The sequence below is a fragment of the Antechinus flavipes genome, chromosome 3, assembly GCF_016432865.1.
Source record: "Antechinus flavipes isolate AdamAnt ecotype Samford, QLD, Australia chromosome 3, AdamAnt_v2, whole genome shotgun sequence".
NCBI classification, from domain to species: domain Eukaryota; kingdom Metazoa; phylum Chordata; class Mammalia; order Dasyuromorphia; family Dasyuridae; genus Antechinus; species Antechinus flavipes.
The window spans coordinates 226,401,096-226,427,465 of NC_067400.1; the positions used below are offsets into that span (position 1 = coordinate 226,401,096).

A 26,370-nucleotide genomic window follows, 5' to 3' on the forward strand; every position below is an offset into this window, starting at 1 on the left:
AAGCACACATCCACATTAACCTCTCCCCACCCCACCAACACACACACACACAAACTACATTCTATTAAATTAAACTTTGCAGGCAGAAAAATAGAGAAAAAGATATAAAGTTCAGGTCCCCACAATCAGGTTCAGGAATATTTTTGATCTCTGCTGTTAATAATCTCACATGATTTACAAATATAACATATTTTATTAATTAACACTAATTACTTATTAATATAATTAACATTTTATTAAATATTTAAAAATAACATCTTAAGAAAGAAGCTCTGCAATGTCATTGGGATCTGAAAGTGAAGATATTGATGTCTCTGATACCATCATGTCTCAGGAGGAGGCAGTGAGGTGATGCAATAAATATAGCACTGAACTTGGAGTCAAATCTGGACTCAGAAATTTAGTAGCTGTGTGATCCTGGGTAAGGCATTTAACTTCTGTCTCAGTTTCTTCATCTGTAAAATAAAAATAACTACTTCTGGTGGTTGTTGAGAAAATAAAATGAGATGACATTTATAAAGAGCTTCACAAATCTCAATGTGATATACACATACTAGCTATTATTATTTGGACCAGTTAAGCCAAAAGATGTTTACTCTCACACAGTCTGTAAATTGCTCATATTTCTATGAATTAGCAAAGGAGTAGTCCATCAATGCTTTCCTGTTACATCTGTCACTAATGATATAATAGAGAAGTCTATTTCTTTGCAACAATAGTAACCTACAGGAATCCCAAACTACCTTTCAAGAAGGTAGGATGGCATCATTGAATCATTTGCTGAATCAGGCATCCTACTGTATTGAGGCAGGAGATGCATGGCAAAGTAGGAAGAATGCTAACTCTACAACCTGCCTTTAATGTGCTATCCAAGTGACTGTGGGCAAGCCACTTAATTGCCCTAACCCTCAGATTCTTGATCTATAAAATGAGGGTTTGGAAAAACCCTTTGAAGTATTTCCCCATTTCTAAAGCTACAATTCTATGACTTTTGTGTCTCATCTAACAATTTCATCTGTTAAGAATCAACAGGTATCATGCCAGAGAGAAATTTAGAATGCTGCCTAAAAGCTATCTACAAAGAGCTTCTTGTCCAGCATATAGTTGCTAAATGTCTTTTTTATTTATCTGAAAGATGTTTCTCTCATCTTTCCTTTCCAGACTCATCATCCTTTCCAGAAATTTAGATCTGTTCATTCTCCCCAAAACATTCCATAAACATTCTTTCCACAGTCTATTTACATAAGAGGAGATATCCCTGTGAGATTTCCATAAAAATCAAATGTCTGAAGAATTAGAAATAATCTTTTACGCTTATTGAGATTTTATAGTGTGTCTCTGCTTAGCATCAACAGTTTTAAATCATAGTCTCCTTGTCTTTCTGTATGCAAGCAAGCTATCCCCATTCTTTCCCCTGCTCCAGTCACTTTTTTTCTTTATGAATTTTCTTTAAAAAAATAGAGTTTTATGGATACCTTTTGGTTTTTACTTTACATTCATTTTGGACTGGACTTTACATTCATTTGGATTTATATCTTTTTCTACCAGGCTAGTCTTCTCTTGTAAAAAATGGCAGTTTAGAAGAACAAATTTACATAGCATCTCTTTCTTACAGAGTATCTAACATCCTGTATCTATAGTTCTCCACATCTTCAATTTAATGAGAGAAGCATTTCATCTCGTCTTAGGACAGGATTGATTATTCTTGTAAGACATTCAGTTTAAATTTATTCAGATAAGAGATTTTCATGATGCTATTTTTGGTGATTACAGTACTCCCTAGTTAGGAATTATAGTTGGTAACTGCTGAAAATTTTCAAAAGATGCCAAATAGTTGTAAATTTGACTTAAAGATTTTTTGATAATCATTTTTTCTAGAGAATTAGATTATATATAGTTCCATGATTTGGCATATAGCCCATAGACTTCTATATTGAATCATTCTATAGTGAGACATTTGTAGAGTGTACAAATTTAAACATCTCCAAAATGCTATAGGGGTCATTCTAATTTTTTAAAAAAAGTTTTGTATAATGTTCATTGTTCTGATAAAAAGATCTCTCAAGTATGTAAAAGCAAACAATTAAAAGAATACCCAGTATTTTACATTTCACTAATTTAACCAGAGTCAAGAGATGTTGTAGATATTAATGTCTTATCCTGTAACCATACCCTCTTAGAATTTCTAGTCGTCATGATGCCTGGAAACAGAGAGTTCTTACCAGAGAATGAGAATCAAATGGAGGCAAATGAACCCTGGAATGCCTTAGACAGTAAATAAAGTTTTATGCTCTGCCAAAGTTCATAAGTTCCTAGCTTTCTTTACCTAGATGATTCTGAGTTTCTTTTTGTTTATTTGTTCCAAAAGCAGAACAACTCCAAAATACATTCTAATATGTCTCAAGAGTAGAGATTTCCTACTCAAGTGTTACTGTAATTATTTCATAGTATATTACAGACACAGAATTGTCATTATTTCATGGTATACCACAGACACAGAATTTTCTTACGCCTTTTCAGGCCAAAATTAAAATTCACTCATTTTCCTTTCTTTATATTAAAATGTGCCATTTCTTTATATTAAAATGTATTTGTTGTTGGATCATTTTTCAGTTACATCTTTTTTTCCATGACTCCATTTGGGATTTCCTTGGTAGATATGCCATGGCAATTCCTTTTTCCAGTTCATTTTACAGATAAGAAACTGAGACAAAATGTGACTTTCCCAGGGTCATATAGCTAGTAAGTATCTGAGGTCAGATTTGAACTCAGGAAGATGGGACTTCTCAACTACAGGCTCAACACTATCTACTGTGATGCTTAGCTGCCCATTTTTTGTATATGATATCTATATATTTTTTCTTTGAAGGGGGAAAGGTATTGTAAAATTTCACAGAAAATATTCACTGAATATTACAAACTTCCCAAAGTTCAAAATGTGTACTCTAAGAAATTCACCAAATAGGCAACCCTAGGCATCTGTGTCTAAGTCTCGATCCTGAAACTACTGATTTCAGAAAACATCCTCTATGACTCTCTCCCTACCAACTTTATTAATTCCAGAATAAAGTTTCCTTTAAATCAAATCAACAACAATTTATTGAGAATCTGCTTGAGGTAGGCCACTGTGCTAATTTTGGGGGGAGATATTAAGGCTAAGACACAGTCTCTACCTTAAGTCTAAACTATAAGGAAAAATATGATTAATGCTGAAAAGAGTGCTGCAGATATTACTACTCTATGAATTCAGAAGAGAGGGAAGGACATTTTAAGTATAGCTATGAAAAGTTTCATGAAGAGATAAGTAGTCATGGAAAATAGATTAGTTTTGGAATCATGGTTATATACCCATAGTATACAGATTTAGAGGTTGAAGAGAACTTGAAAGAACATTTACCTCCTTATTTACAGATATGAAAACTGAGGCCCACAGTCACTGGTCAATTCAATTGTGGACCATGGGATTATTATTGATACCTTTATTCTGATGGCAACTTTTGTCAGAATTTTCTGCCAGCAACAAAACTACCAATTTTCTTTCAAAGAATTGGAATGTTTTTAAAATAATGCCAAGGGGATAAGAAACAAAGCTCTAACCTGAATATAATACTGTTCTAAAAGCTACATTACAATAACTTATCACACTGGAAATTAGTTCTTACTGTTCAGAGCAGAGTGAACAACAATGTCCTTATGCCAGAGTTAAGGGGAATAGGGACATTGAAACTACTGGGATAGAAAAAGGAAGGGATGGAGCTCTTCAACACAAACAGGAGACCAAGGAAACTTCTGGGAAGCCAGAAGTCCCCTCTTAGCTGTATTTCTCACATCTGTCTTTTTTCCATTCATCCTGCTTCATTCTTAATTCAGGCCCTCATCCCCTGTCAGTTTCAGGGCAGCTAGCTGGAGCAATGGATAGAGCACAAGCCCTGAAATCAGGAGGACCTGAGTTCAAATCTGATCTCAGACACTTAACACTTCCTAGCTGTGTGACCCTGGACAAATCATTTAATTCCAATTGCCCCAGGGGAAAAAAAGACAGTCTTCCTGCTTCAACTTTCACTCTTTTCTAATTCATTAATCAACCAATCAAGGAAATGAATTTTTTTTAAAAAAGCATTTATTAAGGATCTATTACTTGCTAGACACAGTGCTAAGCAACCCAGGGTCACACAGCTAGTAACTGTGTGAGGCCAGATTTGAACTGAGGAAGATGTCTTGGCATTCTATCCATTGTACCACCTAGGTGCTCTAGCTCCCATCATTTTATATGTAAGGAAATAGGGATCTTTCCAGAAGTGATAAATGACTTACTCAAGATCACATAAGTTAATAATCATCAGGATTTGAAACCAGGATCTCTAATGACAGAATCAGACTGCTTTTTATTACCCCATCCAACATGGAAGATTTCCAGTACCAGTCCATGGGGGGAATTTGTAAGGAAGTTTGTAAGGGAGAGCTGTCTCATTCACATGAAGATGAGGAAACTGAGGTCTGCAGAAGTGAAATGAATTGCCCAAATTCATACCCAAGTTATCTGATTCTAAATCCAGTGTTCTTTTCATCATACCATGGAATCATTTGAGGTTCTATTTTGTAAATGCTCCTGCTACCACAACTAGATTGAGAGAACAGAGCAGGATAGAAGGAAAAAAGGGAAGATTAAAAAAAAAAAGGGACCATAAGGGGAAGTGAATTTTTAAAAAAGGCTAAAGTCATGAAAGTGAGAGCATGAGAAACAGTAGTAACAGAACAGGAGTGAGGGAGTGAAAAAATTACTGTTAGCAAAGGAAGGTCTTTTGTGATATCAGAGATGGGGCTCATTTGAGGAATTGGTATGAGCAGCAAGAGTTAGGGCAATTTTTGGTTAAAAGATAAGAATCTGCCTTATTTTATTTTATTTTTTTTGGATTTCAACCATATTTCCCCTGCCCTACTCCTCTTTATTCTGAATCTCTGAGGCACATGCAATTGGTATTTAGGGAGGACTAGCACTTCTGGTGTGAGGAGTTGTCAAGACTTTTTCAGGGATGCTCATCTCTCACTTGTGGCTTCAAGAAACTATAGTATGTGTAGTGGTCACAGCTTGGTAAATTGTTTCAGTGGATGGGTAAATCATGTTGAGGGTAAATGAGAGGCCTCAAACATGTCAGTGAGTTAGAAGAGGGTCAAACCCCTAGCATATAAAGACTTCTTTCAGGAAAATAGCTGGATGAGAACAATTTGCTCCAACAACCATGAAGGCAGCTGAACCAGGGGTTGTGGGAGATTCAGAGCTTGGCCAGATATGGAAGATTCCAAGATCATCCATTCTGTCTTGGTCCATCACCAGTCATCTTGCCTTATGTCTTACCCCTAAATTTCTATCACTTTGGAAGCAAAAATGAGGTTGATAACTTTGTGCAACTCTGTCTCACTTAAATTCAACACATGTGTAAATCATCACCCATGATGTCATTGGTCTTCTTTGAAAATAAAACATGAACAATAACAACCAGTTGAAAACATTCCCAGAAAATATTCTTCAAATTAATTGAGAAAGCTGAGTCCTGTTTTTAGAGGCCGATACAATAAGCACAAAACAAAAGTAATTATAGCAAGATTGGATTCCCCAATCTTTTTTTTTTTTTTCAGTTTGGACATATTAATCTGACATTAATCATCACTTCCTTCTGTAGTCTGATACTATCCTAGCCAGGTGATACAATAGATAGAACCTAGACTTGGAGTCACAACATTTGAATTTAAATTTTTCCCAAAATATGTTTTAGTTATTTAGTATATTCTCTATTTCTCTCCTTCCTTTCCTCTCTCTGTCTCTTTCTGTCTCTTTCTCTCTCTCTCTCTTCTCTCTCTCTCTCTCTCTCTCTCTCTCTCTCTCTCTCTCTCTCTCTCTCTCTCCTCTCTCTCTCTCTCCTCTCTCTCTCTCTCTCTCTCTTCCTCTCTCTCTCTCTCCCTCTCTCTCTCTCTCTCTTTTTTCCTCTCTCTCTCTCTCTTTCCCTCTCTCTCTTTGTCTCTCTGTGTCTCTATCTCTCTGTGTTTCTGTATCACTGTCTCTGTCTCTCTGTCTCTCTTTCTCTCTCTGTGAGTGTCTCTCTATCTGTGTGTCTGTCTGTCTCTCCCTGTCTTTGTGTCTGTCTCTGTCTCACTGTTTTTTTTTCTGTGAATCTCTGTCTCTCTCTGTCTCTCTGTCTCTCTGTGTCTCTCTTCCCCTTTTCCCCTCCATTCCCCTATTCTCCCCTCCTCTTCCTTCTCCTCTCCTTTCTTTTTTTCTTCTTTCTTTTTCTCTTTTCTCCTCCCCTCTCTACCTCTTTATACATAAAACATATATATATATTTTCTCACATTAGAAGTAAGTTCCTTGAGAGCACAGACTATTTGATTTTTGTCCTTGTATCCAGCACTGAACACAGTGTCTGGTATATAGTAGGCATTTAATAAATAATTATTGATTGATTAAAGTCAAGGATTAAAAACTATCTAGCTATGACTTTTGTTTACTACTCTATTTTCTCCGTAGGTCATAATGTGAGTATAGAGATCATCAACTTCAATTTTGAAAGAATACATGTTAAATGGAATGTCAGTGAATATTTGGCTAAGAAGAATTTAACCTTCCTTTATGGGTAAGTATTTTTTTAAATTTTTATTTCTTTATGGGTAAGTATTTTTGAAGAAATTACTCAATACAATGAAAAATGAATCACATATGCTCTTCTGAAAAATCTTCATATGGGGAGCAAGGAGCATGTTGGAGGAAGATGCCATTCTATTTACATCTTTGTATTTCAGATTTCAGTTGCATCCTAAGTTTACACTACAACCACATTTCTTTAAACTTTTTGATAAGTCACAAGCTTAACCACTTAGGTTCTTATGTAATTATTCTCCAATATACTTATTCACATCATGGAGAATGGTGGGTTTAGAGATTAGATCAGCTGATTTTATGGTACCCTTTTAGGGAATTTCTGACACTTTTTTCTTCTGCTTGAAAAGATCAAGGATAGATACTATACCTGTGATTCCAATAGTAGAGGGAATTTCCTAGTATAATAGCAGATAGATAAATGGTTCAATGGAGAGAGTGTTGGGTTTGGAATCAGGAAGACCTGAATTCAAATCTGCCCTCATATATTCACTAGCTGTGTTACTTCAAGCAAGTCACTTAACTTTTATTTGCCTCAATTCACTGGGGAAGCAAATGGCAAACTATTCCAGTATCTTTGCCAAGAAAACTTTATGGACAATATTAATGTGCTATGCTCCATAGACTCATGAAGAGTAGGACATGACCAAGCAACAACAAAGTCTGCCTTTGACTCACACTACTAAAGAGTTTTCCAGAGCACTGAGAAGTTGTTACTTTCCCAGAGTCATATATCCATTATATATGTTTGAGGCAAAACTTGAATTCAGGATCTCTTGATCAAAAACTCAATTCTTTATTCACTACATCATTATGCCTTCCTGGTTGTAACATAGTCTTCATGATGAAGTCGTTTCTTCACTCCAAAAAATCATGTGGTAATAGTGGAATGTGGTTTAAGGTAGATAAAAGGCTTTATAAGTTATGAGATAGAGATGTTAAATTCCTAGCTGCAAGTGGGCTATAAAACTACCAAGTGTTTGTTGCAGTTTAAAAATGTAATTGGGAAATGTTTAACAGAATGCATACAAATATAATAAATGGAGATTATATTAATTGATAATTTTCTTAGTCAATAGGACATATATCTCAATTTATATTTGAGTTTGACACCATTTTATGCGAGTATTCAAATGAAAGATGTTCTCATTGTCATTATTTCTTTTTCTCCTCTCTTCCCTCTCTCCCTTTCTTCTTTCCTCTCTCTCTTTCTTCCTTCCTTCCTTCCTTCCTTCCTTCCTTCCTTCCTTCCTTCCTTCCTTCCTTCCTTCCTTCCTTCTTTCCTTCCTTCCTTCCTTTTTTCTTTCCTTCCCTTCTCTTTCTTCTTCCTCCTCCTCCTCCTCTTCTTTCTCCTTCACCTCTTCCTTCTTCTTCAGCAAAACCAGAAAAATAATTTATATCATAACATTAATATCTTAATAACAACAACAATGTAAAAATAGACTTTGAAATCTATAAGAATGATGATTTAAGAGAAATCTTGCTATAATTCTATCTTCTTACTAACTGATGAGATCTCTAAAAATGCTATACTGATACCTTAGTGCAGTATGAAGGTGATGCTGAATTATTAAAGGTTATTCTAATGAAGTGAGAATCCTTGCATATGCTGCCATTTTGGAAAATTCTAGCCATGGTTCAGAGGTTTAGCTAAAACTGGGAACAACTCATTACTGGAAAGCTGCACATTTGGCAATGAATGTTTTGGTCACGACTGCTGATAAAACAAGGAAAAACCTACAATTATCCTTCATATAAGGTAGTTTTAAAACTTTTTTGTAGTTATGATGGAGTGGTGGAAAAAATGGTAGACTACATTACTAAGAGTGGTACAGGTTTTATATGATCCATGAACATTAAAATTGCATTGAAAATTTCAAGGCTTCTGACTTTTAAAAATATATATGTAATATGATTAATTAATAATAATAAATCAATATATATTAATATATAAAGTGATAGTAACACTAACTTTTTTCTTCAATTGTAGGTTGGACAAAGCTTCAGCCTCACAACAATGTCCTCACTACACACTCGATCAAGGTTATACTGCTGGATGTCTTTTTAAGGCTAGCAGTAAAAGACTGAATGTTTTACTCAAAAGAGAAAAAGATAACGTTTATGAACGAAGAAATATAAGACTTAGCCATTTTTGTAAGTACCAAGTTCAGTTGATATTTTTGCTTTATCAGTTACTAAAATTTAGTGGATTCCCGTTTTCTAACATATCCAAAGCAGGAAATGAATCCCCCACTAAGAGGTGAAGATGAATTTGCAATGGTAGACATCAGTGCTCTTGCTATCTATCATGACCTTTTGCTGTTGTTATCAGTTTGAATACAAATGGATAGACAATGGAGAGCAGCAGACAGACAGAGAAAAAGAGAGGCAGAGACAAAAAAGAGACAGAGTCAGAGGAAGAGAGAGACACACACACAGACACACAGACACACACATACACACACACACACACACACACACAGACAGAGAGAGAGGGGGAGAGAGAAGGCCTGGCCTCCACCCACTGGCTGCAGGGAAAGGGAGCAAATCTTGTTTATTTAAGTGTCTTCAAATATGACTAAGCATTTATTATAATTTAACATAGTTCAGATTTGTTAATCTTCTGGAAATCTTTCTCTTATCTTTAGGGAAAGAGACTGGATTTCCTTGATATAGAAAATGTCCAGATGAGGACATTCTTTTTTTCCATTGAAGTTCAGCATGTTCTCAACAACTTAACACTATAATTAGAGTTGCCACTCTAGAGCACTGAAGGGCATTATTAAACCATTATGTGTTAGAGGCATATTTAAACTCAGGTCTTCCTGACTTCAAAACTTGTTTTCTCTTTACCATACTATGTGCCTGCCTGTAATCTTTTTTATATAAAATATTTTATGGTGTACCAGCATAGTTTAAAAGAATAATTTTAAATAAGTTTTAAAAGACTGCGAGTCTTAAAATCTAATCTAAAAGATTGATATGAGAAGGAAAAGCAGGCAAGGAAAACTCAGCAACTTAATAGAACTGAAATATTTTTCTCTGAATAACTTAAAATTCTGGTAAAATATATTTCCTCTTTCAGTAAAACCCAGCTCTCCAACCAATATGAGCTTCACATGGAGAGAAGATTCAGTTACAATAACATGTTTTGATTCACCCATTCCTGGTCTCCTCTATGAAATTCAACACAAAAGCATCTTTGATCAAAATTGGCAGGTATGTACATGAAGCATGTTTTAGCTTTATCTGATTTTCTAATCTTAGAAGGCAAGAGATCTTAGATTCATGACATGGAATCCTAGTTAGAGAATTATAAAGTAAAATAGCCTTTCTAAATATTTGTTATTGTTGTTGTTGTTGTTGTTGTTTTTTTGCTTTACCTACATCTTACTAAATTTCTTTACTCTAGGTGGTTCTCATTAACAATTGAATGATAATAATCACTTAATAAGTAATTTTTGAACACCTGCTATATACATGGGGGAGTGGGTAGATTGCTGAATCTGTAATCAATAAGACGAGTTTAAATCTCATCACAGGCACTGACTACCTTTGTGATCCCAGGCAAGTCACATAAACTCCATCAAAATCATTTTTCTCATCTTACAAGAATAAGAGAGAATAATTTATCAGGGTTACTGTGAAGATCAAATGAGTTAAAAGTAATGATCTTTTCAAACCTTGTAACAATATATAAATATCAACTATTACTATTATTGTTGTTATTAATAATAATAATGACATCATGCATTATGAGACATGTACAAAGTCTAAGACATATTCCATTTTCTCCAAAATTTATATGGAGAGAAGATTCAGAATCACAGAATCTGAGAGTTGAAAGGATTGTCAGTGACAGTCCAGTCCAACTAATAGAGGGAAAGAATCTCCACTACAACTTACTTAAGAAGTGGCCATTTAATTTTTGAATAAAGATTTCCAAGGAGAAAAAATCTGACCATCTCTTGAAGCAGGCCATTATAATTTTGGAGAGCTCTAATTATAGCAAGTTATTTCTCCCAGACATCAAGCCTAAATTAGACTGTGCAACTCATATTCACTTTTCCCTAGTCTACCCTTTCATTCCTCTCTCTCATGATAGCTCTTCAGATATTTAAAGACAGTTATCATGTTCCTCTCTGAGTTTTCTCTTCTTCAGAGTAATTATCTTCAGTTCTCTCAACTAAAACTCATGTGACATAGAATTAGGGGCTCTTCACCGTCCTGGTTGTTCTCCTCTGGACATATAGATTAAAATCAAACCATAAAAGACAACATGTAATAAAATGCTAGATTCTGTGAGACTTATAAGGACCAAATAGTAAAGAGGAAGGTTGGATCAGTGAGAGCTGAGGTAGTCAGAGAATCCTGTATGGAGGAAGGGAGACACAATCTGGGTTTTGAAGGATGGAGGGGATTTGGATTAAGGAAGGAAGGCACAAAAATGGATGATAGCACCAAGGCAAAATGAATATAGGATATTCATGGGAAAGTAAAATATTAGCATTATTTCTTTTTGCTACTTAATGTTTCTGTTTCTACAATTCCCTCAACATATATATGTATATATGTATGTGTATATATGTATATATACATATCAGTCTGCCTGTACAGTTAAAGGTAAAGGAAAAATGGAGCAATGGGATATTCCTAAAACATTTCTGATATTTTGGAATGAAATCTACCCATTTCATTGGGAAGCTTACTTAGTGGTAACAAAGTGCCCTATTTGTATTTATATAATTAGGCTTAAGTTTGTTACTTCATTACTTTTCTACTCTGCCTTATTTTGCCGCACATGATGTCTGTTCATTCCAGAAACAAACATGAAACACTGAGAATTTTTTTTAGTGCTTAAAAATCAATCAGTCAATCTAAAAGCACTTATTTTTAATCTGTTACTATATGCCTATAAGGAGAGAAGTAGCCAGGGGAAGAACCAATTTAATTTATAAACTCATATGTAAAATTTTATTAAAGAGAATGGTGAGTAATATTGCCAAATAAAAAGGCAAGAAGTAGTAGAGATGTGGAAATGACACATAAATTAAGGCAAGAGACCAAACTGAGCAAGATCATAGTCATGGCACTTAACAAACATTAAACCAACAATAATTTAATAAATTATTTAAATTACAAGAATTTATTTAGCATTACTATGTACCACTTTTAGGTATTAAAACTAAGTTCTAGGTAAAGAAGGAAAGGCAAAAATAAAGTCTTTAGCCTCAAGGAGCTCACATTTAATTGGGAATACAACATGCAAATAAATAAATGAAAAAGTTATAGGGTAGATGAAAGCTAACCTTAAAGAGATAAATCTCTTATAATTGTAGGAACTAGGAGAGGCCTCTTCAAGAAGATGACGTTTTAGCTGAGTCTTAAAAAAGCCCATTAGTGTAATGAGTGGCAAGTATCAATTGGTATAAGTGTACTGTTTTCAACACAAGAAAAAATGATGTTTTTTGCTGAATTAAAAGTGAACTATATTCTGGTAACTAGAGGGATACATTTTATTTTCAATTTATCTATTAAAGTTTCATATTTATTCCTTTTTGAGATAGTGATAATGAAGTATGACTTAGAATACTAAGATTGAAAGGGCCATCAATACACAGCCAATTTTCAATCCAGTAAATGATCTGATATATAGTAAATCAAAGTACTAATTGAAGAAGGTACCTAGAATAATAATCAGAAAATATGAACTTGATTCTAAATTCTCATACTTACTATCTATGTTGCACTGGACAAATTGTTTTTCCTCTCTGGCCCTCATGTTCCAAATTTGTAAAATGAAGCATTGATAAAAACTAGACGGGAACTTAGAAGTCATCCACTTCATCTCTGGACATCTAAATGGCGTAGTGAATTGAGTGCATAGCCTGGAGTCAGGAAGACTTATTTTCCTGAGTTCAAATCTGACCTTAGATATTTACTAATTGTGTGACACTAGGAAAATAATTTAACTCTGTTTATCTCAATTTCCTCATCTGTAAAATGAGCTGGAGAAGGAAAATAATAAACCATTCTAACATTTTTGTCAAGAAAACCCCAAATAAGGATACGAAGAATTGGACATGACTGAAACAACTGAAAAACAATTGATCTCTTTCATTTTACAGATTAGGAAATAAAATGTACAGAGATGAAGTGACTTTTTCAAGAGTACAGCAATATTGTTACATAATTTAAAAAATTAGTTCTAGCTTCCTGATTTTTTTGTTCTGGTGTTCACCTCAGACAAAAGAGTAGGAGAGGTAGGGAAAATAAGTAAATAACAAGGGATGTGTAAATAGTGGAAGGGACAATCAAGTAGCACAATGGATGGAGTACCGCAGAGTGCTACTTCCTCATAGAGGAAAACCTGACTCCAAATCTGGCTTCAGACTCAACAGCTGTGTGACCCTGGAAAGTCACTTAATCTTGTTTGTCCCAGTTTCCTCATCTCTAAAATGAACTAAAAGAAAAAAAAAATGGCAACCTATTCTAATACCTTAGTCAAGAAAATCCTAAATGGAGAATGGAGAATCAATATTGAATTTAAGAAAAATGAAGAGAAATTAGCAATAAATGACAATAAATAAATTGGATCAGACCTATAATTTTATTTGTGTAAGGAATAGTTAGTAAGAAAATTTTATCTACCTACAAAAATCAATATATACTTTGCAACTTCTAATTTCAATGAGTTGCTTGGAGATATAGGGAAGTTAAATTATTTGCCCAGTATTACACAGCCAGTATGATTCAAAGACAGTACATAAAACAGTATCTTTATGATTCTAAAGGCAGTCCTCTATTCACTGGCTACTTCTTACTAAATAATTTTGGAAAAAAAATATAAATCTACATTTTTTTATTGAAGTAAAACCATGTCTGCTTCTTACTAAATAATTCTGAAAAAAATTTGAAATATAAATCTACATTTTTATTGAAGTAAAGCAGAGGGATCAAACAGCTGGTTCACAATACCAAGTGCAACTTGAACCAGATTAAAATGTAATTAGGAAATATTTAACAAATGCATAAAAATACAAGTTAAAAAGTCCTCGTCCTTATATATAGTTCAGTAGCCTCTATTTCTGTGTGATTTTGGTATCATTGGGAAGTTAAGTGATTCAGTTTATATAGCATTGGACATGGAATTATTTCATGAGCTCAAATTTGGCCTTAGATACTTTCTAGCTGTGACCTTTGATAAGCCACTTCACCTTGTTTGCCTTAGTTTCCTTATCTATAAGATGAGCTTGAGAAGGAAATGACAAACCACTCTAGTATCATTGCCAAGAAATCCCAAATGGAGTCATGAAGAGTCGGACAAGACTGAAAATAATAACAATAGCCACTGGTGTGCACAAATGCTAAAGAAGCTCATTTTATCAATCAATAGAAATTGACGATTGCTTTACAATTTATAAAACATAAGTCTTTCCTGGGAGACAGAGAACTTAAATAATTTGTCCAGGATCACATAGAGAAATCATAGCACTTCACCAAAAGTTATTTCATTTTTAAATATCACTTTACAAAAACATTTTATCCCCTTTTATTGGTAGTTGTCCATTATATTTTTTATTGGTAAGTTGTCCATTATAAAAGACATATGTGTTTGGAATTTGGTCTTCTGGAGTTCTACCTTGCTATTGCTCTAGAAAATGAATGGAAAGGGATAAGTAGATTAAAAAAAAATCAAACAAAGCAGTTGCATGAATTGAATCATGATTGAGGAGAGAGTGTATCATCACTTTGATACTTTTTCTTGGTAAAGAATATAATTAAGTAATCAACATAAATATAAATATATTTGTTTCCAGCCCAACACGAATGAACTATGTAATGTTACAATAAGCGGCTTGGATTCTGAGAAGTGTTACTTCTTCCGGGCCAGAGTGATAACAAAAATGGCTATTTATGGCAGTAAGGCATACCCTAGTACTTGGTCCCCTATAACACATTGGAGAAGGAGCAAATTGGAAGGTAATGCCAAATATAAGGCTATATAACTATTTTAAATGATTAATTTCAAGGGGGAAGTGTGTGATGTGTTATTCTCTGTGGGTATAGTGGTCTTACCAAGGTGAGGTCTGGATAACATAAAACTTATTTTAGATTACCAATAAAGTTAATATTCTAGCTTCTTTTCCCACCTTCTTCTTCATAATATAAAGTGTTCATAAAGAGATTTCTCTTAGTTTTCACTTTCCTAGGTAGCCTTCTTCATCACTTTACAAAGAATTAATTATATTAGAAGCAGGCAGGTGGTTTATTGGATAGAGTGCTAAATCCAGTTGAGACATGTATTGAGGGAGGGTGAGGCTCTGGGAAACAAGTGAGGCAGAATATAAGCACTAGACATTGGGAAGAAGACTATTAAAAGAAGTAAAGATCACAAAGAAGGTATTAAGGAGAGCATTAAAGATAAGCTTCACCCAGTTTCTCATTGAGCAACTCATGTAATATGCTGGTGCTAAGAATGATCAGCATGATGCTACTTGTCAAGAGGAATATCTGAAGAATCTCATCATTTATTTTTTAAATCTTTCTTGCATTTGGCTTCTTTAAGGGATATTTTCTCTTACACCTGAAAACATCTCTGGCTTTACAATACTAATATTCAGATCATTGAATAGCATTATCTCTGTGATTGCATCTGATATGAAATGTTGTATAATTTTAAAATACGAAAAACAACGATAGCTTGTATTTAAATAGCACCTTAAAGTTTGCTTTCAATCAAGTACATTACTATTCGAATTAACTCACTTATTTGATCTTTTACTACTCAATGTCATTTACTCCTCTTTGCTGTTAATGAGAAGAAAATGCTTATTAAATTCCATCTTCCTCTTGTATAATGTTATAAGTTAAAGTAATGTCCTAAATTGGGTTGTCCTTGATTATTGTGATTTCCCACTTTGTAGGAGAATTAAGGGTTTACTGACTAAGATATTTTCTGGTTTCCTTTGCCTCCTCATTACCACAGTTGCTTTATGTCAATTAAGTTTCTATAAAAATTATTGAAAATTAAAATCTAAGTATTTTTCTCTATCCTTTCCCTAATTTTTGATCTTGAAAGAACACTTGAAGAAGCAAGACTGAAACTCTTGTACCTGTTCACAGTATCTTTGTCTCCCTTTTATCTTTTCCTGTACTTTGATGTTGATTTTTAAGCTTTTGCTTCAATTAGTTGATAGTCTGACAGAATGAAGTTGACTGATGGACTCCAATATCAGTAATGAGTAGCTTACTGTCTCATTCTTTTCTTTGTATCCTCAGCACTTAGCAAAATGCCTAGCACATCTTAAACATTTAATAAAAGTGTGTTGATCAAATGATCATTAAGATTTTGTCATGTTCAATTTGGGGGTATATTGTTGTTTGATTTACCATATCCTATATCTCTGATTATTCTCTTATTAAAAGAAAGTGTTCATAACATTCAGGTGTGAGACTGCTCAATAGTCCATGAGCCTTTAGCTTCTCCAATTTTGCCATTCTAAACTCTATTTTACCCAGATATTTTTATCATTATTTCCTATGCCTACTTTTTTTTGAAGCCATAAATTATCACTATATATGTTGGCTTGGAGGATTTTTTGTTTTTTCACAGATTACTTTCTCATTTGCAAAACATGTTAGTATGTGTAATTATCTTCAAAATGATCTTTTTGTTTATATACTTACAAGTATCAGGGAGGCTTGTAGATGAAGATGACTAAGGGAACCATGGAATATTTTTCTAGTTAGTTTTGGGGGGTTTTATAAAAATAACTGCACCAACTCATTTATTATTCTTCCTTTCAGAGACTCTGTGACCCACAGTTTATTTATCTCCAAATTATTTTTATAAAATCACAGATTTAGAACTTGAAGGGCTTTGGAGGCATCAAGTCCAATCATCTCATTTTATAATTCAGGAACTTAGGACCCATCATTTATATATGCTCAAGTTCCATTGGTAGAATCATAGGTTTATACATTGAAGAGACTTCAGGGGCATCTAGTCTAATTCTTTCATGTTATAATTTTAGGAAAGCAGAGGCCATGAAATTCTAGTGACTTGCCCATAAGCAATAAACATCAGAAATTGTTTTTGAACTAGGTCCTCTTTCTCCAGAGTCAGTACTCTTTCTACTATACCACATTGTTTGCTCATTTATTTTATAGTGAGAATGTCGTTATTGGTATATTTTAATTCTTTTAGGAAATCATAGCATATCAACTCATAGTTCAAGAGGTAAAAATCTAATGTTTGAATATCAATAATTAAATCCATATTTCAAATGGTCTAAAAATGGCCTGATTCTTAATATCCCAAATAGCCATTTTTAAAAGTTTTCTTTAGTTTCATGTATTACTATGGCTAAAGGATTCATCCCATGGTGGCCAGCCTATTGGCAATGGGCTTCTATGTACTTGATCTGTCATTAGAATGATACTTGAAAGTCTTCCCAAATAGTAAAACCTATTTCTTGCTTTTTATGTGATATGGTTTTCCTAATCCCTCCATCATCTTCATAATTTTTGGAGGCTTCAGGAATTAATGTGGATTAAGTGTCTGGAAGTCACTTCACAATTCTTTGAAGATTGCATTTAATTGAACTTTCCTTTCACTCCCAATTATATATTCTAGACACTAAATATCATGCTCTTGTACATTCTTTCCTTGTAGTATTAGAGTGAAGTTGAATAAATATGCAGCAAGGTTCTCCCCATTGAAGATGATATTAGTAAATAAGACAGATTTTCATCTTTTTTGCTCCAGTTGACATTAATTATAACTTTATGCTTATTTGATAAACAGTCTACTCGTTAATAGGAATTTCTTTCAAAAGTACATGGGAATGTTCAGCATTTCTTTTAACCCATGCTTAAAATAGTTTGATATAACAGAAACTGGACTTTGAAGCAAAAGATCTGGATTTTAGATTTGTTTGCCAATGAATTGGTATGTGACCTTGAACAAGTTTATTTAAATTCTCTGAAACTCAGTTTTATTCTCTACAAAATGGAGGAAGCTATCTATCTTGTTTCCATCCAAGATCATTGTGAGAATCAAATGATGACTTTCTAAATTGTTTTGTGAATTGAAAAGAGCTAGATATTTGTAAAGTGGCATTATGTATACAGTGCTGAACTTAAGAGTCAGGGAGAGTAGAGTTTCAATAATATTTACTAGTTATATGACCCTAGATTGATTATTTAACTTCTTTCAGCCTGAGTATCTTTACCTGTAAAGTATTGTTGTGACAACCAAAGGAGATATGTAAAGAGCTTTGCCAGTCTTAAAGAAGTATATAAAACCTGGCTATAATAATAGTAATTTTATATTATAATTATTATGCTTATATATTATATTATTATTATATTTATGTTAATGTCCATCCAAGGCTTTTTGACTAAGAAACATCTTGCTAGGAAATATGACCCAAAGGGTCCCCACAAAAGGTAAATGTATTTCTAGTTTTGCTAAAAGCCTCTATTACAGAATGCCTCCATTGGTTCTTATTTGTCTCTTTGACTGACTATTATCTTCATGCTTGGCAGTTTTAGTTTGTGATTACCTGATCTTTTTGACATCCTTTTCTGAATGAAAGGTTATATAATTTAATATGGGAACTACATAATGACTTGCCTTTTTTGTTACATATCTGTTCAACTTATTATTATTATCAGAATCCAGTTATTATCTTTTAGAATTTGTGAAGAAAAAAATGAACTTAACTGGAAATATGCAGCAACAGTTATCTTGTTTTTTTTACAGATTCATGCACAGAGGCAGTCAAAAAACTTTCCCCCAAATATATCTACATAATTACTAGTCTGGTTATCCTCCTAATGATATTTCTTCTTTTATTTTTGAAAAAATCATCAAGGTAAGCATAAACTTGCATACTCTCAAGAGATAAATGTGTCATGGACATTTTAAAATGTGTCATTTAAACTCCTTGAAGACAGGGTCAAGATCTTTGTATTTCCCCTATTACTGAGCCCAATGCCTTGTATGCAGAAAGCTTTGAATAAATGCTTTTTGAACAAATGGTGAAGTAAGCAAATTCTTAAGTAAGCAAGAAGTCTGTGATTGTTCAATGACTACTCAATTACTTCAACAAATGAAATGAATAAATAATTGGTTAGAAAGAAAGACAAATAAATATATTGAAGGTAAATAATCTACCACATAAAAACTCAAAATTAATTCAACATATGCTATGTTAATTCTTTTAAAAATAATATTTATTTTTATTATTTATATTTATAACATCTATACTGTATCATTGTTTATTATTTAAAACAATTTTTAACCTTCATCTTAAAAAATAAAATCCCTCCCTTTTTGTTTTCCTCCCCCTTCCCTAAGATGGTAAGCAGTCTGACATAAGTTATACATGTGCAAGCCAGATATTAATTCTGAAAGAAATTTTGAGAGGCTGGCAAATAGAATGGGTATTGGTAGGATTATTGAAAGCTATTAAGTTGATTGTAAAACATTTAAAAGTAATAACTCACATTTATAGAGTATTTTATGGCAACAAAAAGTAGATAGCATATATCATCTAAGAAGTCTGTAACTGATAGGTGCTTAGTGCAAGTACTATTAATTTTCATTTTATAGATGAAGAAACTGAAGGAAAAAAACCAAAATGCTTATATGTCATGATGAGAGTTAGACAGATGATTGAAAAAAAAACTCATTGAAATTGAAGTGAAAAAATTTCCCAAAAAGCTTTGCCAAAAGTTTTCAAATGGTAATTTGGGATTTCTGTAAAGTTGATCAAACTTAAATTATAAAATTTGGCTAAAACAAAATAAAATGGTTATTAGTATGCACAATTTATGTTTTCCAAATACCATGTTGAAGACATTTTAAAATCTTGAATAAAAAACAAAACCTCAACTCTTTCCCCCATACACAAACTGATTTAAAGCTGAAGTGCCCGAAAATTTAGACTGACAATGGACAGATGGACTGTTTATATGTAGTTCCTTGAACTATGGTGGGATTGTCTATCTTCAAATGACTTTATGGTTATAAATTGGCTGGGCACATTACATTGAATTCTTGCAAAGGGGCCCATTTCAATTTTGTCTTTAGTAGAAGAGGAGCTCAAACTGAAACAATCAACATCAGTCTCTCAAAGGAAATGAAGTAATCTGATAAGCATATTAAGGGCATAAAGACAAGACAATCTGTTCGATCTAGATGACTGTTTGGTATTTTAATATAGAACAGATCTAGTTCACAAAGAAAAGCCTTAGAAAATACCCTCTAGATGGAAAAATACACTTTTACTCTTTTTCAGGGGAATCCCTTGCTCAAAGTTCAGAGAAATCAATTAGGTCAAAACAATTATTATTAAATTAATAATATTAACATTTTCTATACTTCTATGAAACATGACAGCTTTTTATAAAGTATTTCTAAATTATGCTCAGAATCCAAAATTAATCATCAGAAATAAGTTGTAAAGGGCAGAAAAACATATAAAAATATAGCTAATATGAAGTTGAAACCTGAAAGATCCAAGATAGTAATTACTTTACATTAATGAAGTCAATTTGTTGAAGTCAACTATTTCCATTGGTGTGAAAAGAATCAAGAGGATCATTTGCTGAGGCACTGTCAGAGTACAATAAAAGATAATAGAGAATAAGAATAATTATTACAGAGATTGTTAGTGAACATCTATAAATGAAAATGTTGATCTCAAAAAAACACCATAGCTTTATCAAGAATTAGTTGTGATAGTCTAAGCTTATTGCATTTTTTCAATAGTTACTAACCTGGTAGGTGGGGAAAATAGTGTGAATTTAGTTTTATTCAGAATTACAAAACATTTGATAAAATCTTTTGTGCTACTTTTGTGGAAAAGATGAAGATGTGAGTCAGATGATAGTACTATTCTATGGTTCACAACATGTAGAATATATGGATCTCCCAGTAAAGTATCCTAGGGGTCTGTTATTGGCTCTGTGGAATTTGACATTTTTATGAATGCCTTGGATAAAAGCATAAATATTATGCTTATCAAATGTGCACGTGATACAAAGCAGATGAATGGCCAACATACTGGATGGCAAAGTTAAAGTTAAAGAAGATCTTGTTAGGCTAGGATATTAAGTTGAATAAAATAAGATACAATTTGTTAAGAATAAATATAATATCTTAAATTTGAGTTATAGAACCTTAATTTTACAAGTACAAGATGGAAGTATGTGGCTGAATCCCAGCTCATAAAAAAATTATAATCAACAATATGATGTTGAAACAGAAAAAATTAGTGAAATCTGAGATCATTATATCTTAAGAGTTTCTAGGATTAGGAAAGCAAAATTTCAACTTTGCCATTGTCAGAACACATGTGGAGCACTGACTTCGAGCTGTAGTCCCTATTTTGAGAGTGACATTGATAAACTAGAGAGCATTTTAAGAAGGCTTCTTGGAAAGTAAAGGGCTTTTAGTTCATCCTGGATAAGAATCACTTGAAGAACTTAGGGAAATATTGTGAGTTCCTTGAAAACAGGGATTGTTGTTTACCTTTCTTTGTATCCTCAGCACTTAGCACAATCCTAGCACATAGTAATTGCCTAACGAGTGCTTATTGACTAAGTGACTGTTTATCCCAAAGAACAGAAGACCTATCAGGGATATGAAATTGCCATATTTAAATATGTAAATAACTGTCACTTGAAAGAGGGATAAAATTTGTTCTGTTTGGCCTTAGAGGAAAAAAGTAGGGATGATGGGAAGAAGTTGACAAAATGCAAAGTTGAGTTCAAGAAGAACTTTTTAAAAAAATAATGACTAGAGTCATCTAGTAGTGGAATAGGCTACCACAGGAGGCAGTTGTCTCACCACCATTGGAGATCTTGGAATACAATTTAATTCTATAGGAATATAGAAATAGTATGAACCAGATATTATGCCACATGCCATATGAAGACAGAATCAAAATATTTCCTGACCACAAGGGGCTTGTATTTTATTTGGGGAAAACAACATATACAAATTATTATGAAATATACATATTTGCAAACCTATACATATATGTGGATATATCAAAGAAGCATCCTGTAAAACAGTGGTCCTTAAAGTGTAGTCCAAAGAATTGTTGGGGTCTCTGAAACCCTTTCAGAGGGTCTCCAAATTCAAAATTATTTTTTTTATTTCTAATATAGTAAATAGCTATAAATATAGCCCATGTGAACAAAAACTCTTTGAACAGATCCTCAATAGTTTTTTTTTTTTTTAACAACATGAAGATACTGAGAACAAAAGTTTGAGAACCACTGCTGTAGAAGGTGGCATCTGCTCTGTGCTTTGAAGAAAATAAAAGATTCTTTTCTATAAAAGGGAAGATTTACATTACTTGGAGCAGGCGGGGTGTAATATTGTCTGTAAAAAGACTTGGAGGTGAGAGATAGTATACCGTACATTGTATAGGTCAATTTGTCTGAAACAAAATTTTTGAGGGGGGATAATGTCTTCCTAGGTTGAGAACCTAGATTAGAGCTAAATGGTGAAAGCCATTAAATGCTACCTATCCAGTACATTGTAGAAGGAACTGTTATTAGTAGTAATAGTAGTATTGGACTAAATTGGACAAGATGACCACAAGAGAAGCTAGGTGGCACAGTGAGTAGAGCAATGTACTTAGAATCAGGAAGGCTCATCTTCAAGTGTTCAAATTCAGCTTCAGGCACTTATTATTAGTTGTATGACCTTGGGCAAGACACTTAATCCCACTGACCTCAGTTTTCTCATTTATAAAATTAGCTGCAGAGGCAAATGGCAAACCATTCCAATATCTTTGTTGAGAAAATCCCAAATAGGGTTATAAAGAATTGGACATTACTGAAATGCCTGAACAACAGCAAAAAAAAAGAAAAAAAAGTGGCCAAAAATGTTCCTTTCAACTCTGAGGTTCAGTGATGCTATAAAATAACTTTATAAAGTCATTTATAAAACATTCTAGGGATTTACGAAGAGCTCTCTTCTAAGGCATAGTTAGTCTAGTTATCATCATGACCATTTTAATTGATTTACTCGTGGTCATTCTGGAGTTTAACTTACCTAAAGAGACTTTTTCTTTTAATTTCAGAATTAAGAAATTAATCATGCCTGTTGTACCTGATCCCAAATATTCTTTTCCTGGTCTATTTGATTTTCACAGGGGAAACTTTGAGGTAATTATTAGTATTTTTTGATGCATTTTGTTTGTTTTTTTAAAATCATTGCTACTAAATCAGTTTTTACTTGTAGTCAAATATAAGATCAGGTAGAATCATCTCTTTAAAAATGAAATATTATCCTCTTTCCAGAGACTCATGAGCAATGCATGATTAAAAAGCAGGAACTTTGTCTCTATTTCTTAAATATTTTGTTCTTAGGCTCTTCATTAGGTCTAAAAGCATCTTTCATTTTTCACCTTCTATGGTTATGACCAAGGAAAAGGATGTGCACTTAACTCATGTCATGGTAATGCAAAGAACATATTTTCCTTATAACCTAATATGCCCAATGGCAAGAATATTCTTTTGCTATTTAATCTAATTATGTTTTTCTGTAATTTAAACAAATTTCCTCTCCTCTTTTGAGGTGAAGAATACCTTAACCAGTTTTCTTTTAAAGTAAACATGCATATCAAAATACATTTATTTAACTATCCAAATCCAAACTCCTGAATACAAATTTGAGGGCAATCAAAGGAAATTGGACAGGGAAGCAGAGAAGAGCAGGGCCAAGGGCGGATCTATCCCTTTTGAAATCTCAAAATATCCAGAAAAAAAGTAGAAGGCAGAAGATATTGAAGAGCAAGGAAAGGGGCAATTAGGAACACTCACCTCCAGTGAGCAACTTTTCTCTGTTTAATGTTTACGATATAACCTAAAAAAATGACCCTCCCTTTAAATGTTTTAATAAAAACAATACTTCAGTTGAAGACAGGAAACTATCTTCACAGTTTTGCTGTTTATTAATAGCTAACACTAATATAACACTTTAAAGGTTAGATACAAATATCTCTTTATCTTCACAACAACCCTGGGAGATAGGTGCCGTCATTATTTTCATTTTACAGAAAAAGAAACTGAGTTAGATAATGCTTAAGTAGTTTACTCAGAGTCACAGAATGTCTGAGACTAGATTTGATCTCAAGCAATCAAGGGGTTGCAATGGATAGAGTATGAGACCTAGAGTCCGGAAAACTTGAGTTCTAATATAGAACTCAAATAGATATTGATGCAGACAGTAGTTCAGACTCACATAACTAGAGTGATCCTGGGCAAATCATTTAACCTTTTCCTAGTATTAGCTACTTCACAGGGTTGTTGAATCAAATGAGATAATCATTTTAAAGTCCTTAGAACAGTTCCTGGTATATATTGCTATACAAATATTAGTTATGATGATTAGGTCCATTGCTCTATCTACTGTGCTATCTAGCTGCCTTATTGCTTGCATGATTAGACAAGCCATACTTAGGCTTATAGGGTCTCAGTTTCCTCCATTGTTAAATGAGATAGACTCAATGACTTTCAAGATCCTTTCTACCTCTACACCTATGATCCAAATGTGTTTTGTTTTGCAATTCCAATGGAAAGTAATAGGAGAATAAGACTTAGCCTGGGAGGAGTTTAGAAATCATTTTTCCACTTATTTTCTAGATAAGAGAACTCATTCCCAGAGAAATTACATGATTTACCCAAGGTCACATGGGTTGTAAGTGACAGAGTCAGAATTTGATCTGCTGTTCTCTGTCTCCAATATGGCTCCATTTTGTCTCCCCAAATTTATATCTGATAGAAAATCACAGAAATGACTGACTACAGATTTAATGAATCTTATAACCATATTTTAGAGAGGAAAAAAAATTTCCAGTTCAATTTTAACTTGAATTTTCTCTTGTTCTTGCTTAACATTAGAACATTTATCTGAAAGATGAAATATTTGATATTGCATTTTATTTATTTATTTTTATTTTTAATAGTATTTTATTTTTCCAGATATACACAAAGATAGTTTTCAACATTCATCTTTTCAAAACTTTGTGTTCCAAATTTTTCTCCCTCTCTTTTCTCTTCCCCCTCCCCAAGACAGTAAACAATGTCATATAGGTTAAAAATGTATAGATATTGCATTTTTAGGTATCTGGATCAAAAAAATGTGTATTCAGGACAGGTAAGGGTTTTAGTAGCAACCGAGTTCTAATTTATATATTTCACTTTTATAGGAGTGGATCCAGGATTCTGAAAACGTGACTAGCCCAACTAAAGTAGAACATTTGGAGCAGGAGTGCGTTGTGGAGGAGGGGCTTATTGAAGAATTTGCTAATAAAGAGACCAAAGACAAAGAGGGGAAAGCCTTTCAGGAAGATCCACAAGTGACTGAAGATAATCTGAGCTCTACTCAAATCTCTTGTGTCCTACCTCAAGGCAGTGACACTGTTTGTTTGGGTGATCTTAAATTTGTTATGAGTGATAATATGTATGTTATATTATGAAGCTGCATGGTGCCCACAAATAGGAGATGGGGTCTGGGCCAAGATCAACCTAGTAAGTTTCTGGAATAGATGGCAATAATGATGATAATAGCTAACATCTGTACAGTACTTTAAAGTTTACAAAACACTCTGCAAATAAGGAATCCCTTACTCACAACAACCTTTAGAGAGAAGGCTATTATTATCCTTGTTTTACATTTGGGAAACTGATGCAGACAGTGATTAAATCACTTGTTCAGGTTCACACAATTTAGTGTCTGAGTATGGGTTCTAATTCAGGATATCTTCCTGGATTCTAGTCTGGCTCTCTATCCACTATACCAAGTAGTTGGCTATGAACACAGATGGAGAAAAAAGATTAATTCCAGGACCTCCCATACTGACAAGTATGTCATGAATTTAACAGCTCTTCAGTGAGAAATCTTAGACTAAATTGTATTCATTTTTGTTTTAATTACAGCCTCTCTGTACATGTATATACAGCAACTCATCATCCTTAATGTCTAAACTTTACAACTCATAAACGTAGGCACATTTCAATTTGAGTGCTTATTAAGCCACAGCTTTATTTTATTTAGAATACTTAGAATAATTAATTTGAAATGTTTATCATATTTTTTTCCCTAATTCTTCATTTGTTCTGTGTATGCTTTTCATTTAACTTGCAATGAGAGAAACACCAGTACAGATGGTCATAAAGAAACATATGTAAAAGGGTTTTCAAATATCTAGGATGAGATAGCATAGTATAGGAGAAAAAAACATTGGGAAGAGAGTTAGACAATAAAGTTCTAGTACTCTTTCTGAGACTATTTTCAACTTTTCTTAGTTACAAAATTCTGAGTCTGTACTAGAAAATCTTTAAATTTCCTTTGAGCTCTAAGTTATAGAAACGTGGTGAAGTCACCTCCAGCTCCCAAATGAGCTTGCAATTTTAAATGATGAAGAGATGCCTGAATTGATTTTGGTTATAACACTGTGGACTACACAGAAAAAAATATGACAAAACATGGCAAACTTCAAGATCTTTATTGGAATAGGATTTTTAAAACTTGACACAATTGACTGAGTCATTGTATTGAAATGCTAGACTGTTTTAGCAAAAATTTAACATTTCCTTGTGAAGAAAAACCCCTAAACAAATCCCTTTTTGTAAGAACTCGTTGCAATGTTTGTAATATGCTTTGCCTTAAAAAATATTCAGCACAA

The 26,370-nt window shown here is 33.3% G+C and overlaps 1 protein-coding gene across 1 annotated transcript; it reads left to right on the forward strand.

Moving 5' to 3' along the window:
* Positions 1-277: 277 nt before the first annotated feature.
* Positions 278-26,370, forward strand: CRLF2 (cytokine receptor like factor 2). The gene is made up of 7 exons (XM_051990567.1): positions 278-348; positions 8,643-8,806; positions 9,738-9,871; positions 14,473-14,635; positions 18,423-18,534; positions 22,762-22,846; positions 24,892-26,370. Exons 1-7 carry the CDS (start codon positions 278-280, stop codon positions 25,159-25,161), a joined length of 999 nt encoding a protein of 332 aa, XP_051846527.1. The 3' UTR covers positions 25,162-26,370.

Coding starts and splice junctions, on each gene's coding strand:
- CRLF2 (XM_051990567.1), top strand. CDS start 278: ATGTCATTGGGATCTGAAAGTGAAGATATTGATGTCTCTGATACCATC. Junction 8,807..9,737: donor TATAAGACTTAGCCATTTTT/GTAAGTACCAAG, acceptor TTCCTCTTTCAG/TAAAACCCAGCTCTCCAACC. Junction 22,847..24,891: donor TTCACAGGGGAAACTTTGAG/GTAATTATTAGT, acceptor TCACTTTTATAG/GAGTGGATCCAGGATTCTGA.